The 12,327-nt window shown below is 54.0% G+C and overlaps 1 protein-coding gene across 7 annotated transcripts in view; it reads left to right on the forward strand.

Moving 5' to 3' along the window:
• The window catches only part of PLPP7 (phospholipid phosphatase 7 (inactive)), a 28,671-nt gene that overhangs the window by 9,927 nt on the left and 6,417 nt on the right, over positions 1–12,327 (forward strand). For 4 of the 7 annotated variants that reach the window (XM_055720329.1, XM_055720331.1, XM_055720333.1 and 1 more), the window contains one exon: positions 5,044–5,413. The exons of 1 other annotated variant lie outside the window; for it this stretch is intronic. In XM_055720329.1, coding sequence (XP_055576304.1) covers positions 5,044–5,413 — 370 coding nt within the window. Of the gene's footprint in view, positions 1–89; positions 5,414–12,327 lie in introns of all 7 variants that reach the window. 2 more of the 7 variants (XM_055720335.1, XM_055720334.1) reach the window with 2 other exon arrangements.

Genomic DNA, 12,327 nt, shown 5'->3' on the forward strand with positions numbered 1-12,327 from the left:
TAAACGCCCCCCCCCCCCCCCCCCTTTTTAAAAAATAATATATATATATATTTAAATACACTGCAGTGTATTTTCTCTTGGCTTTTCAGATTAAGATGTTCGTTTCCCAGCTGGAGCTTGCTCAGTAGATTTGGGAAAGGGGATGGTCCCCTTATCCTGCCCTAGGCTGGCAGGGCTGTGACTCGAGCAAGCAGCAAGGCGCAGCTCTCCGTGGCAGCGGAGGGACTGAGGAGCAGCTGGAAGAGGGATGAGAAGCCTCTGAGGCAGCAGCGGCCTGTGGGGAAGTTGTAAACTCCTATTACGGGCAGTTTTAGGAGTAACGCTGCTGGCTGGTCCTGCTGACCATCAGCCAGCCCAGAGCCCAGCTTTGCAGAGCTGAGCACCAGGCCAGGTGTCCGGCTCCGCGCTGGTAGCTGCTGTGCACCTGCACAGGGAGCGCGCCTGTCCTCCCCCTCGTCTCTAAATAGGAAACCTGGGGAGCCAAGAGGTAAAAATTGTTTTGCCGGTGCCACTCGGGGTATGGCATGGCGGTGCAGAGCTAAGCAAATGTCTCAGTCTTTCCCATCCTGTGCTCTCAGCGGGCTGAATCAGCTCCGGGCAGTGCCTGGTGTGCTTCAGCACCCTGTGCTTGCTGCCTGCCCTAGGCGCGTAGGAGAGACCGGAGCTACTGGGTGATCCTGACAAGGGAATGCCACAGGACGAGGGGAGGCAGATTTGCCTCTTTCCACCCACAGCAGGTGGAAAAGGCACAGTCTATCGTTACATTTTTCTCCCGCACATCTCTCAAAGCCTTGTCTAAGTATTTCTTTTAAACTTCCCAATCTCTGTGAAGAGTACAACTACAGTCACCGGCCCTACAACAGATATAAAAACTAAACCCACACGCAAGTTACAAGCAAACAACTTCCTATCATGTAGTACAAGAAAAAGTGAAAAGAGCATCTCTGAACGAAATATCCAGTTGCTTCAGCAGCCTCCAGAAGGTGCTGAAATCCCTTGACATTTCCAAGACTCTTTCACACTTTTCAAACAAGCTTGTCACAGTTTCTCAGAGCATTTTGAATCTGGTGAAACTGCACATTCTGCGACTCTCGTTTCACTGAAGCTTCAGCCAGGTCTTGCTTCAGCTTGGCTGCCTCTGGTGTTCTGGTCAACTAGGAAATTGCATTATCTCATTCTAATTAAATCAGCTTCTTTTCTTCAGCTGGAGTTTTATTTGGGTTTTGGTCATCCCCGTCTCCATCGCCCTGCTGTGAGTGATTAAGGCATTAGCATGCTCCACCCTGGAGTGGCTGCATTAAACCCTGTGCAGAACGGTTCCTGTGCCCGGGAGCATGGTGCTGGCTGATGGAATTGCTGGAGACATGAGGCCAAGCTGCGATAAGTAAGAATTAGGAGTGTCTGGTGATGCCGCGAGTTGCGTTTCCTTGTGCTGCTTGTTTGATGCACCTGTCCATGTCTCACCGTAGCACGGCTGTACTCCATTCCTGCTGTTGCACCGTGCCTCTGTATCCTTTCAGCAGGTTTCCCAGGTTTGCTGAGCGGCAGGCTGCTCCTCGCACCATTTGAGCAGTGGCAAATAAAAGCAGCCCACCAGAGGCTATGCTATGCTGCACTAATGGGCCTGACCGGCACCACTGCATGCACTGTAAATGCTGCAGAATAATATATATATATTTTTTTTTTGGCCAAGCTGTCTTTTTTGCCTTTAGAAGAATCCCACCCAGGAAGACTGCAGGTTTGCTCACAGACGCTCTGCCGCTGCTAGGGGCTAGGGTGCACCAAAGCTGCCACTGAATTGCAGAGAAATGGGATGTTGCTGTCCCTCCTGTCCCACCCACCTCTCCAGTGTGGTCAGTGTGGCCGTGCTGGCTGCTGATGCCGTGCGTGGCTGCAGGTCTATGGGGAAATGTGCCGGCAGCCCCCAGCCCCAGGGGCCGAAGTCCCATGCGCAGACAGGGGTGGGCAGGCAGGCAGGGAGCACAGGCAGGGCCGAGCGAACTGGGCACGTGGAACATGCCAGATTCGTCTGTCCAAATTTGTCCGTCTGGGCATCCTCCCAGGTGCTTCATGACCCTGTGGATCAGGTGTCAGGTCTGGAATAGCCCTGCTGGAGCAGGGAGCCTGTCTACAGGTTTAGCGGGGATATTTATAAACCCCCAGTTGTGTGGCTGTTCTGCAAGCGGCGCAGCAGGACGGTGCTGCCATGGCCCCACTGTGGGGAGCTGGGATGTTTCCCTCCCGGGCTCGGTTTCTCCAGCTGGGACCAGCAGTGACAGCCTGTCTGGCTGCAGGAGAGACCAAATCGTTTTCCTTAACCACTGCGCTTTTTCGAGGGGTTTGCTGGCCCTGCATCCATGCTGTGCTGCCCTTCTTGCTCCGTCCCCTTCCCGCTGGGGACTTGTGCTGGGGTGCGAGGCCGGATTCTCACAGGGAGACTGGGGCAGCTCTGTGTGTAAGGCAGAGAAATTCCCTCATGTCAGTGTCAGCAGCAGAGACAGGCACCAGATTATATTAACTCCCAGGGCTTTCAAGGTATTTTTTCCCCGTGACAGCTCCTGAGGAACATGCTCAGTAATAGCTCAGCATCCCCGGCACAGCGGCTGGACAGGCGGGAGAGATGAGTCTCCCTGTTCCTGCAGGCTCCCAGCCACCAGCGCTTTTAACCCTCTGTTTGCAAAGAGCTCCGCAGAGCAGCAGCCCTGCACGGAGTGAGAGCAGGAGGGAGGCCATCCATCCATCCATCCATCCATCCATCCATCCATCCATCCATCCCTCTGGGAGGTGACGGCTACAGCCAAGTGAAAGCGGTGACGACGGTTATCTCGGGTATCTCCCCGCCTGGTGTCAGGTAGGCTGAGATTTTCCACATGCCTGGGAGCCAGGCGGCGGGATGAGGTCCGGCAGATAGGGACAGGGTGCTGACTTCCCCGATAGCGTGAGAATGCTGTGGCTCAGCGGGGGATCAGAGGGGAGCCGGTGGGTGTCGGTGATGTGGCAGCATCTGTGCGTGCTCCTGGGCTGCTGCAGCCCAAAATGGTGCCTGAGCTTAACGGGGTTGTGTTTTTTGGGGTGGGTGGGGGTCTGACGGGAGAACGAGCTGTTTCTCCAGCTGGGATCATCATCGCAGACTAAGAGTAGGTTCCTGGAGGGTGTGATTCAGAAATAAATTGATGTATATTATTTTCCTTTGAGGAACGGAAATATGAGCATAGCCCAGGAGCAGGGGCTGCCCGAGACCTCTGGCACTTGCTTGGCCCAGCACTGCTCTCGCCTCTGGCCGGCCTGTCGGCCAGCTGGGCACAGGCTGGATGCATGGGTCGCCCAGAGGATTTTGAGGACTGTGGAAAAAAAGTGCAAAGAGTGCAATTTTTTTTTTATTATCTTAGAATGCCAAGAACCACCTTATGTTTAGCACTTAAGCTCTCCAGTACATTTTGGACGAGACTTTTGAAGATACCTGGATGCCTGATTCCCAGGGTTACCTGTACGAATACTGACCTCTGTGACTGGACATTTGTGTAGGTAAATGTCCGTGGCATCACAAGATGTGCCTGTTCTGCTCCTCAGTGCGATGTTCATCTTCACTTCTCTGCCCATGGAGGGTTTCCAGCCTATTTCCATAGGAATAATCCAGTTTCTTGAGCGTGTGGATGGTGTGGAGCCACGACAGCCCATTGCCCAGGGAAGGCAACGGGGCGATGGCAGCGCAGGTGGATATGGAAGTTCAGGGACTGCAGCAAGATCATTCAGGTCTGTAAACTGGAGCGGCGAGCACGGACGGGACGTTCTGAAGGGCTCGGTGGTGAGCAGCGAGTGGAGGATTCTCGGAGGGGTTTGCCCCAGCTGCGGTGGGGTGTGGGGAGGCAAGTGACAGCAGCTGTGCACGGACAGAGTGATGGAGCACGATGTGCTGTGGCAGGAGGGATGGCAGGTCCTCCCTGTCCTCTGCAGGAGGGCTCCCCAGAGCCTGGCCTGAGCCTTCCTCCGCCCCTTCCTGCGATGCCTGCGCTGGTACCTGTGCTGCTGCGGGGACGCAGGCACCGCCTGTCACCTGCTTTCAGCGTGGGATGCACGTTGCTGGATGACACGGCAGGAACGTGCGGTATTGAGGCCACGCTCAGCGCCGGGGGCAGGAGGATGGGAATTCATTAGTGGCGCCGTGTCTTTTTTAATCAGGAGGCAGGTGATGCTCCTCCTTGGTCCTGGAACAGGGTGAGTGATGGAAGGTGCTACAGGGATGCACCCTGTGCGGGGAGGGCGGATGGGGCTGGTGGTGTTTGAAAGGTTTCCATACCAGGGAGAGGAAGGTGGTATTAGGGGTGCCCTAGCAAGGGGTGGGATGTGCAGAACGGACAAATCAAGAAGATACCCTGGGAGACCCCCACTGGGGGAACCCCCCGCGCAACATCCAGCCATGTAGCTTGCAATGCTGGGTGGCACAGCCCACCTAGGAGCAGCACCAGCTGCCGGGGGGTGGGGTGGGGGAGGGGGGGGGCAGTGATCTCCTCCAGCTCTGACTCTGTCCTCTTGAAATATGACTTGCCAGGCAAAAAACTACATTTCCCAGTTTCCCTTGCAGCCCAGGGGAATAAGCAATTGGAAGATTTAAATAGACCAGGCCAGAAGCAACCAACCTTTGGCACAACGCTTTTCCCTCCTCTTCTTCCAATCTATTGGCTGTTTAACCTTTTTCCCTGGCACTGGAGTGGCTGCCAAGCCTGGCATTAATTTTCCTTCCAAGCTTGCTAGGCCCACGAAGTAAACAGCCATGTGCATTCCTTACTCTATATTTAACAGCTGCAGTCTGTGCTGGGGGCAACTGCAACAGAGGGGAACCTTCGTAGCTTCCCAAATTCACAGCTCGTGAGGGTGGGAGTGGGGGAAGCTTTCTGCAGGGAGAAGAGGAATTTCTCTCCTTCCCAGTATTTGCAAAGCAGGTTGCATTAAAGGGAGACTGCAATGCCAGCATCCCAGCCGCGGTCCAGGGCGAGAGACAGGAACAACGTCCTCAACAGGGCTGAGTTCCTCTCCCTAAATCAGCCCTTGAAGGGGAACCAGGAGAGCAGGAGCTCCGGCAGAAAGCAGAGCGGCCAGGCCGGAGCGGCTGGTGCCCAGAACAGCAACCCCAAGGAGCGCAGGCAGTCGCAGCAGCTGCCCGAAGAGGACTGCATGCAGCTCAACCCCTCCTTCAAGGGAATCGCCTTCAACTCCCTGCTGGCCATCGATATCTGCATGTCCAAGAGGCTGGGAGTGTGTGCCAACAGAGCCTCCTCCTGGGGTGGTGCCCGCTCCATGATCAACCTCCTGGGGATAACGGGGCACGGCATCCCCTGGATTGCTGGTACGCTCATCTGCCTGGTGAAGAGCAGCACGCTGGCCGGCCAAGAGGTCCTCATGAACCTGCTGCTAGGTGAGTGTCAAACCTCCCTTCCCACCGGGAAAGCCCAGCCCTGGTCACAAGGGACAGCGGCACTGGGACTCCTCCTCTGGCTGCTCCCAGCCACGGATGTGGTCAGGAAACGGGGAGTGACCTTTGGGTGAATGCTGCACTTACTGGCTGTCTCAGTCCTGGGTACCATGGGTGATGGGTGCAGCAAAAAGTTACCTGAGAGGGATGGAGTAATCCTGGTAGCTGGTGACAGCCATGGAGTAGGGGCAGGTCCCCGGTCCTGCATGGGGCAGGGTTGTCCAGTCAAACCAAGAAAAGGTCTGTGATGTGCAGGTGGATACCAGCAGCGGTGTCTATTGTTTAATCTGCCTTGGTGGTTTGATAAGTGGGGAAAACATGAAGTTTTTAATCTTTGGTATCTTGATCAATTCCTGAGGATATCCTTGAGGAAAAAAAGATTTCCATCCCCTCACCACCTTCTTGAACAGCCCCTGGCTCCACATCTCAGCCACCGCGTGATGGAGTCCTGTCTCCTTCCCTGCTGCAGTTTGATCTCGCATCCTCCTTCCCTTGAGGACTTTCTTGCTGCTGTCCCCATTTCCATGTACTAATTTGACCCAGAGGCTGCACAGGTGGGCTGGGATCTCTCTGGCTTTCTTGCTAGTCCTTTCTCGTGCAGTGGTCAGTATCCTTGTTTCTGGAGGTTGGAATGTGTCAAAGGAGTTGCCTTCCCAGTTGAGCAGAGCCCATCCCACCCGTGTGGACCCATGTCCCACCAGCGACCAGGCTGAGCTCTAGGCATGACTTGCCTCAGATCCTGACCTCAACCCACCCTGGCCATGTCTACGCGAGGACCTTGCTCTCCTCTTCTGCCTTTGGCATGGGGCCCAGTTATCGTATTTTTTCCTTGTGACTAATTACAGTCTCATCTGGCTGTGAGCCACCCTGGTGTTTCACCCACCCCAAAAACACAGCCATCAGAGCTCCCGCTTTTGGTTGGTAAGAGAAACTGAAAACACTGGATTTAGGCCTTTGCTTCTCAGGGAGCCTTTTGGGGGGACATAGGGACATTTTATTTCAGAGGCACCTCAGGAAAGGCCGCAAGGACCGACTGCAGCATGATATTGCTCTGCAACATGGCCCTGGTTTGTTTTTTTAACAAGTTCATCCTTCAGAGGTGGTGAAGATTGCGCTGAACTGGCTTGACAAGCACAGTGGTTGTCTTTTCTCCCCTCTGCCTTTGAAAGAGGCTGTCCTCGTGCTGTGACATCTAATGAAGGGAGGCCATCACGGGGAAGAAGCCAGAATAGCATCGGCGTGATGCAGAGCTTGCCAACGTCAGCAGTTCTTCCAGGGGCTCCTCGGTGCGCTGGGTCAACTTCTCACTGAGAAAAGAAGCTCCACTTAAAAGGGCACGAGGATGAAATAGTGGGTGACTAACATCAACCGGCACAGTTTCCAGGTGTCTCTTGACCCGAGAGCCTTTGATGGTTTTAGAGCCTGAAAACTGACCTCTTTGACTCCAAAATATTTGAGACCCTTATACAGAGCTAATGCCACCTTTGGCTAAAACCCGGAAAGGTTTTCTCGCCCTTCTGTTGCCGTGTGAGGAGGCCAAATATAAAGCCACCTCTGGGTCGTGCTAAAACTTTGAGTATCGGGCGGTCGCCAGGAGAGCTCAGCCCTGCACCATTACCTGCATCTCCAGGTCTCCCGAGCAAAAATGTGGTGCCTGGGGACAACTCGGGTGCCTTCTGAAGTCTGGCTTCCTTGCCTAGATACACTACTGCCATCCCTCTTCTTTGCTCAGCAAGAAAGAAAATAGTTAAATTGTTTGAAGGACTAGTTGACAGTGTTGGCTTGACAGATCATCGGTCTGGCAGCCTCCAAAGAGCTCCGCTTTGCCCTCCGAGGAGCCAGCACTGACTGGTGGGACAGGCCACGGTGCCCTGAGACTCTTGTCAGAGCTCCCTCAGCAGGACTGGTGTCACCCCACAGAGCAGATCTCTGCTGTGCATGTGGCCTTGGTTTGATATTTAAGATTGCAGGCAGAAACTCTGAATATCCGAGTAGCTGCTGCTGTGATACCTGCGTTGCTGGTGGAGGAAGGAACCTGGCTGGGGACCATGGGGCTGGTGGACCTGGACAGGTCCCATGAGAAGTGGGCTGCTGTGGGGGTAGGAAGGGCACAGCGTGACTGCTGCATCGGCATCCTTGGCCCTTCTTGCTGCTGTTTTTCTGTGGTTCAAATCCATCAGAATGTGGTGTGAAGCCCTCCTGGGTAGGGACATGTCAAAGGGAAGGGAACCTCCTGGTGCTTCCCCAGGTCTGCTGGGAAGAGGGAAGCAGGGAAGCTGGGGTTATCTATGGTACCCCTTCCTCACCTCCCTGGCTTTCCTCCCTTCCCCCTGCTTGCTGAGTTTGATACATCAAGCAGAATTTCTGATGCAGTCTCTGGGCAGGGAGCCAGCCCATCATAGAGCACTTGTTTAGGATTTGCAATCAGGCTTTCAAGGCGAGGAGACAGGAGACTGCTGAAATGGGACCGGGAACCTGGCAGGAGCACCACTGCGGATGGAGGGGGGGCACTTGCGCCTGAGGAGCTCTTGGCAGGAGCTTTGCCAACACATGGGGGAGCATTTTGGGTGAGGGGCTCTGACCCAGGGATGCTCCGTCCATCCCAACTGCAGATGTTGATTAGCAACCCCAAGCAATGTTTTCCCTCCATGTTTGTCATCTGTGATGGAATTTATTGATTCTCCGTCTCATCGTAATCTTTTCCAGCGAATGCCAAACAGCCAGAGAAGCACGCTTACAGCTGGTTACTGAAAAGATGGAAGAAATCAGCTATCTGTGCCCACTGTAAAAAGCCCTCTGCCAGAATGTGTTTTCAGGAAGACTATCTCAGCATTGCCAGCCCTGGCTGTTGAAGAGTCAGGAAGAAAGTCTGCACCCCCCGCCCCCACCCCCCCACCCCCCCACCCCCCCCCCGCCAAATTGAGAAAATCATAACTCGGGAAACCCACTGGGTTTTAGAGTTCATTTTATTTGTCTGCCAGTGCTGGAACTTTTAGGACAGTTCCAGATTACCTCTGCAATCACAAGGACTTTATGAAAACTGAGGTGCTTCAAAAATCATTTGAACGTGGCAGTTGGGCATTCAAGGGGAAAACATATAAAACTTCCACTAAAATTCCCAGATCTGCTTCAGCACCAGACAGAAACTCCATTAAACCCTGGGGGAAGCAGTACCTCAGTTTCTGGTTCTGATCCATCTGGTGAGGATGTGGATCCAAATTTAGTGATTCATTGACTGCAAAGCCAGCAAAGAACATTTGGATCATTGATCTAACCCACGGCAAAATACAGGCTGTAGCACATCCCTTAATTTATTCCTGTTCAATTTGTTAAGGGAAAAAACCCAAACACTCAAACTGATGTACAATTACAAGTGAGGGTGAACTTGTCAGAACCATTTCTGTATTACTGCAGTGGTAGGTATTCTCACAAGCGCCTTGCTCTTAGTTTGACTCTTCCCTTCATTGCGACTGCATACCCTTGTCTCTTCAGCTGAATTTCTCTTTTAGCCAACATCTCTTCTGCCTTTCAATATTTTGGATAGTGCTCAAGTCATTTTTCACCTCCTATTTATTAAGCTAATCAGATTGATCTTGTTAGACTGATGGTCTTTCCAGGTCCAGGCACTTTCTTACTGCGATGGGGATGGAATACGGTCAGCTTTTGATGGGGACGGGATACGGTCAGCTTTTGATGGCAATGGGATACGGTCAGCTACCCAAAGCGGTCGCTCCAGTGAAGTCCACCTATTGTGTTTAGAGCCAAATTGCCACCTCGTTTAGTTATCTGCAGTCCGGCTGCACGCCTTCACTGTCAGAAGGTAGCTGCTTGCTTAACCCTTGCACATAAAATAGGTATTTGTGCTGGGTTTGAAACACCAGCCGTTAACAGGCTCTGCTTTGGCCATGGCGTTCTGAAGTAGGTATTCAGCCCAGGAGGAGGGAAAGCCCTGGTCGTCTCTGGCTGCTGCCTCAGTGACAGTAGTCCCAGTCCCCGGCCGTCCCCCGGCTGGCTCTGCATCCTACTTCTGAGGGGCAGGTTGGCTCGTTGGTGCTGTCACTAAGCATTTATTGCCATCAAGCAAAGCAGTGCCGCGGGGTGCGGACGTATGGTTGTGAGCGGCGTGGCAGGCTGAGGGTGGGTGGCTTGCCGCAGCAGGAGGAGAGGAGGGGAACCCGGGGACGCTTTGCTCCTGAAGGTCAGCAAGAGGCAGTTGTTGCTCTCTCCAGCCTTCTCCCTGAACGCTGACCTGGCTTTAGGCTGGCTGGGAGTTAAGCCGTGATGTTCTGAGGCATAGTCCCCTGCAGACCTGTGACTTTATCCTAAGCCATACATATATTTATTTAAAAATACATATGAATATTTATATATACATAGATATGGCCAGGACTCTGCAGTCCCACCCCAGCAGCTTCCAAAGCAAGACCAAACTGGCAGGGAGGTGGTGGGTTAGGAAGGAAAGGGAGCGAGAAATGCCTTCACCAGGCCCCTCGAGACCCCACTGACCCTGCCTTAACAATGCCGAGGTGCTTCATGTGTTGTCGTGCCTTTCTTTGGAGCCTGTGTGGTGAAAATCCAGATTGTACAGCCCGCTGCTGGTAAAGGTCACTGAGTAGATTAAATGCCCAGGCAGCACAGCCAAGCTCATCCTGTCAAGCCTCGGGGCTCGGCAGCCCAGACCCGGCAGAGAGGCCAGGGAGTTGCACGGCAGATGGATCAGTCCGTATGCAGTGGAGCTTGCTAAGCTGAGAGCCCCAGAGATGGTTTTGGGCCAGATGTGTCTTATTTTTTCCCCTTTCATTTTCCCACTGTGAGGCTGAGGATTTTCTGAGCTAGACAGGGCAGATGACATTTCGGCAGGGTAGGGGAGAGCGGTTCGGGAGCTGGCGCCCTGCATGAACCATCCCCTCCTTGTAAAATCTGGCACTTGGGGGAGGGTCGGCCCCTGTCCTGCTCCCCTCCCAGCCCTGCCAGTGTCCGCTGAGGTCTCAGCAAGTTTGCAGCATGTCTGCCCAGCGAGGTGGGAACGTTTAAATGCCAAGTAACCCAGCATGACTGACCCACGGTGGGTGCCAGGCAGAGGGAACAACACAGATGCCCACTCCCTGCATCCTGCACCTAGACAAAGGTCCAGCATAGCACTAAATATTCCCCTCTTCATCACATCAGGCTGTTAATCTGTCTCTGGTTGTCCTTCCCAGACACAGTAGTTAAAGATCCTGGTCCTTTGGTGGGTGCCATCCTCACGCTTCAACCCTTCACAGCTGATGAGCTCAGGCATCTCTGAACAGCGAGTGATGCCCAGCTCTCCTGGCTTCCCTGCCCCCCTTCCCTTCCTCGCCTGCTTCCTCTGTAGCAAACGCATACCGTTCACTGCAGGGCAGGCTTGCAAGCCTGCAGTGTCCCTTCAGATAAAGGACAGTCAGTGACAGGCTGGGACCCAGCTGAGTGTGGCTGGCGCAGGCAGGAGGGTATTTCCAGGGACCTGTGTAGGGTCTCTATCAGAGCCGTGGTCTGATCAGCCTCTTGGTAGTGGGCAGCATCGAGGAGCCCAGGTCCTGGCCGGCTGCTCAGTGCTGAGGATGCTGTGATCCCTGCAGCCATCAGCGTGCAGCCCTTGGGGAAACTGCAGTCAGCTGAAATCCAGCCCTCGCGCAGGGAGCGAGCAGGCAAAATGTTCCAGAGTCTGAATGCAGAGAGAAAGAGAAAAGAAGTGTGAGGGTTGTTGAATGGGAAGAGGGGGAATAAACATGGGAAATGAGTCATCCTGCTGTCTGTCACTCTGGGAACAGCTTCCCATTGCCCCTGCCTGGAGCTCGGAGGGGACAGTAGCTGTTTTGCTCAGGCAGAGCCAGCCCAGCTGGAGAAGCTGAGCCAGGCTCTGGCCCAAAGGGAGATGCCAAGCAATGGGTGAGTGTGTTTGCTTCTAACAAGCCTTGGCAGGAGCAGGGCTTGGGAAGGGGAAGGTGGAGGAGCTCTGGGCAGCAAAGTGAGTCACTGGGAGGAGTGGCGGGCAGGGAGAGCCCATTGGGTATCCTGCTCTGGGCCAGGCATGGTGGAGGATGGGGCTGGGAGAGGGGAATCAGATGAACCGTCTCTTTTTCCTCCCCTGAAGAAGATATCTTCATGTTTTCACCTGGAACACAGCTCTGGTCTTGCTCTCCGTTTCCGTCTGTACAGGGATGCTGGCAGGCATACCTTATCCAGGTCTAATGCACGGTGAGGGGTGATGGCTGGAGGCTCTCTGAGCACCACAGCATCAGTCACAATTATTATTTATTTTTTCCAGTTTGCCTTACTGAAGGCAGCGGGGTGTAAATACAGGCCTAAGCAGCACAGAGCCTGAGCAAGGAGCCCAGCGTCTGTGGGTGGGAAATGCTGTTGGTCATCAGCCCAGGGCAGTTTTCTTCCTCCAGCTCATCCTGCACGGTGCCGCTGTGCCTGTGAGTGTGGACGTGCTGATGTTACCTGCGCTGCTGCCATCGTGCACAGGGGCTTTGGGAGCTATCGAAGCCCTTCAGGGAGTGGCAGCTGAACCGTCCTGGGTGCTGCTCAGCTCATTTTCCCTGCCAGCACGAGCCCTTTTCTCTGTGCTCACCCTCACCTACGTCTCATCCCCAAGCCCTGCAGCCCCAGCCAGGCAGCCCCACGCAGTAACTGATGCTGATACACAAATTGCCCACCTCCTGGGGCACCTTATTTCCAAGGGGAGAACTCCAGGCAGCCTGCGTTTGAACTCAGGGCTGTTTCTAATCATCTAGGATATAGCGGGTCTATTTTTAGTTGTTGGTTTGTGTTTTTTTTAATTAATTGCACAATGCTGCTTTCCACCGTTTTTTCACCTCCCTGTGGCCACT

The sequence above is a fragment of the Falco cherrug genome, chromosome 9 (assembly GCF_023634085.1).
Source record: "Falco cherrug isolate bFalChe1 chromosome 9, bFalChe1.pri, whole genome shotgun sequence".
In the NCBI taxonomy this organism is placed as follows: Eukaryota; Metazoa; Chordata; class Aves; order Falconiformes; family Falconidae; genus Falco; species Falco cherrug.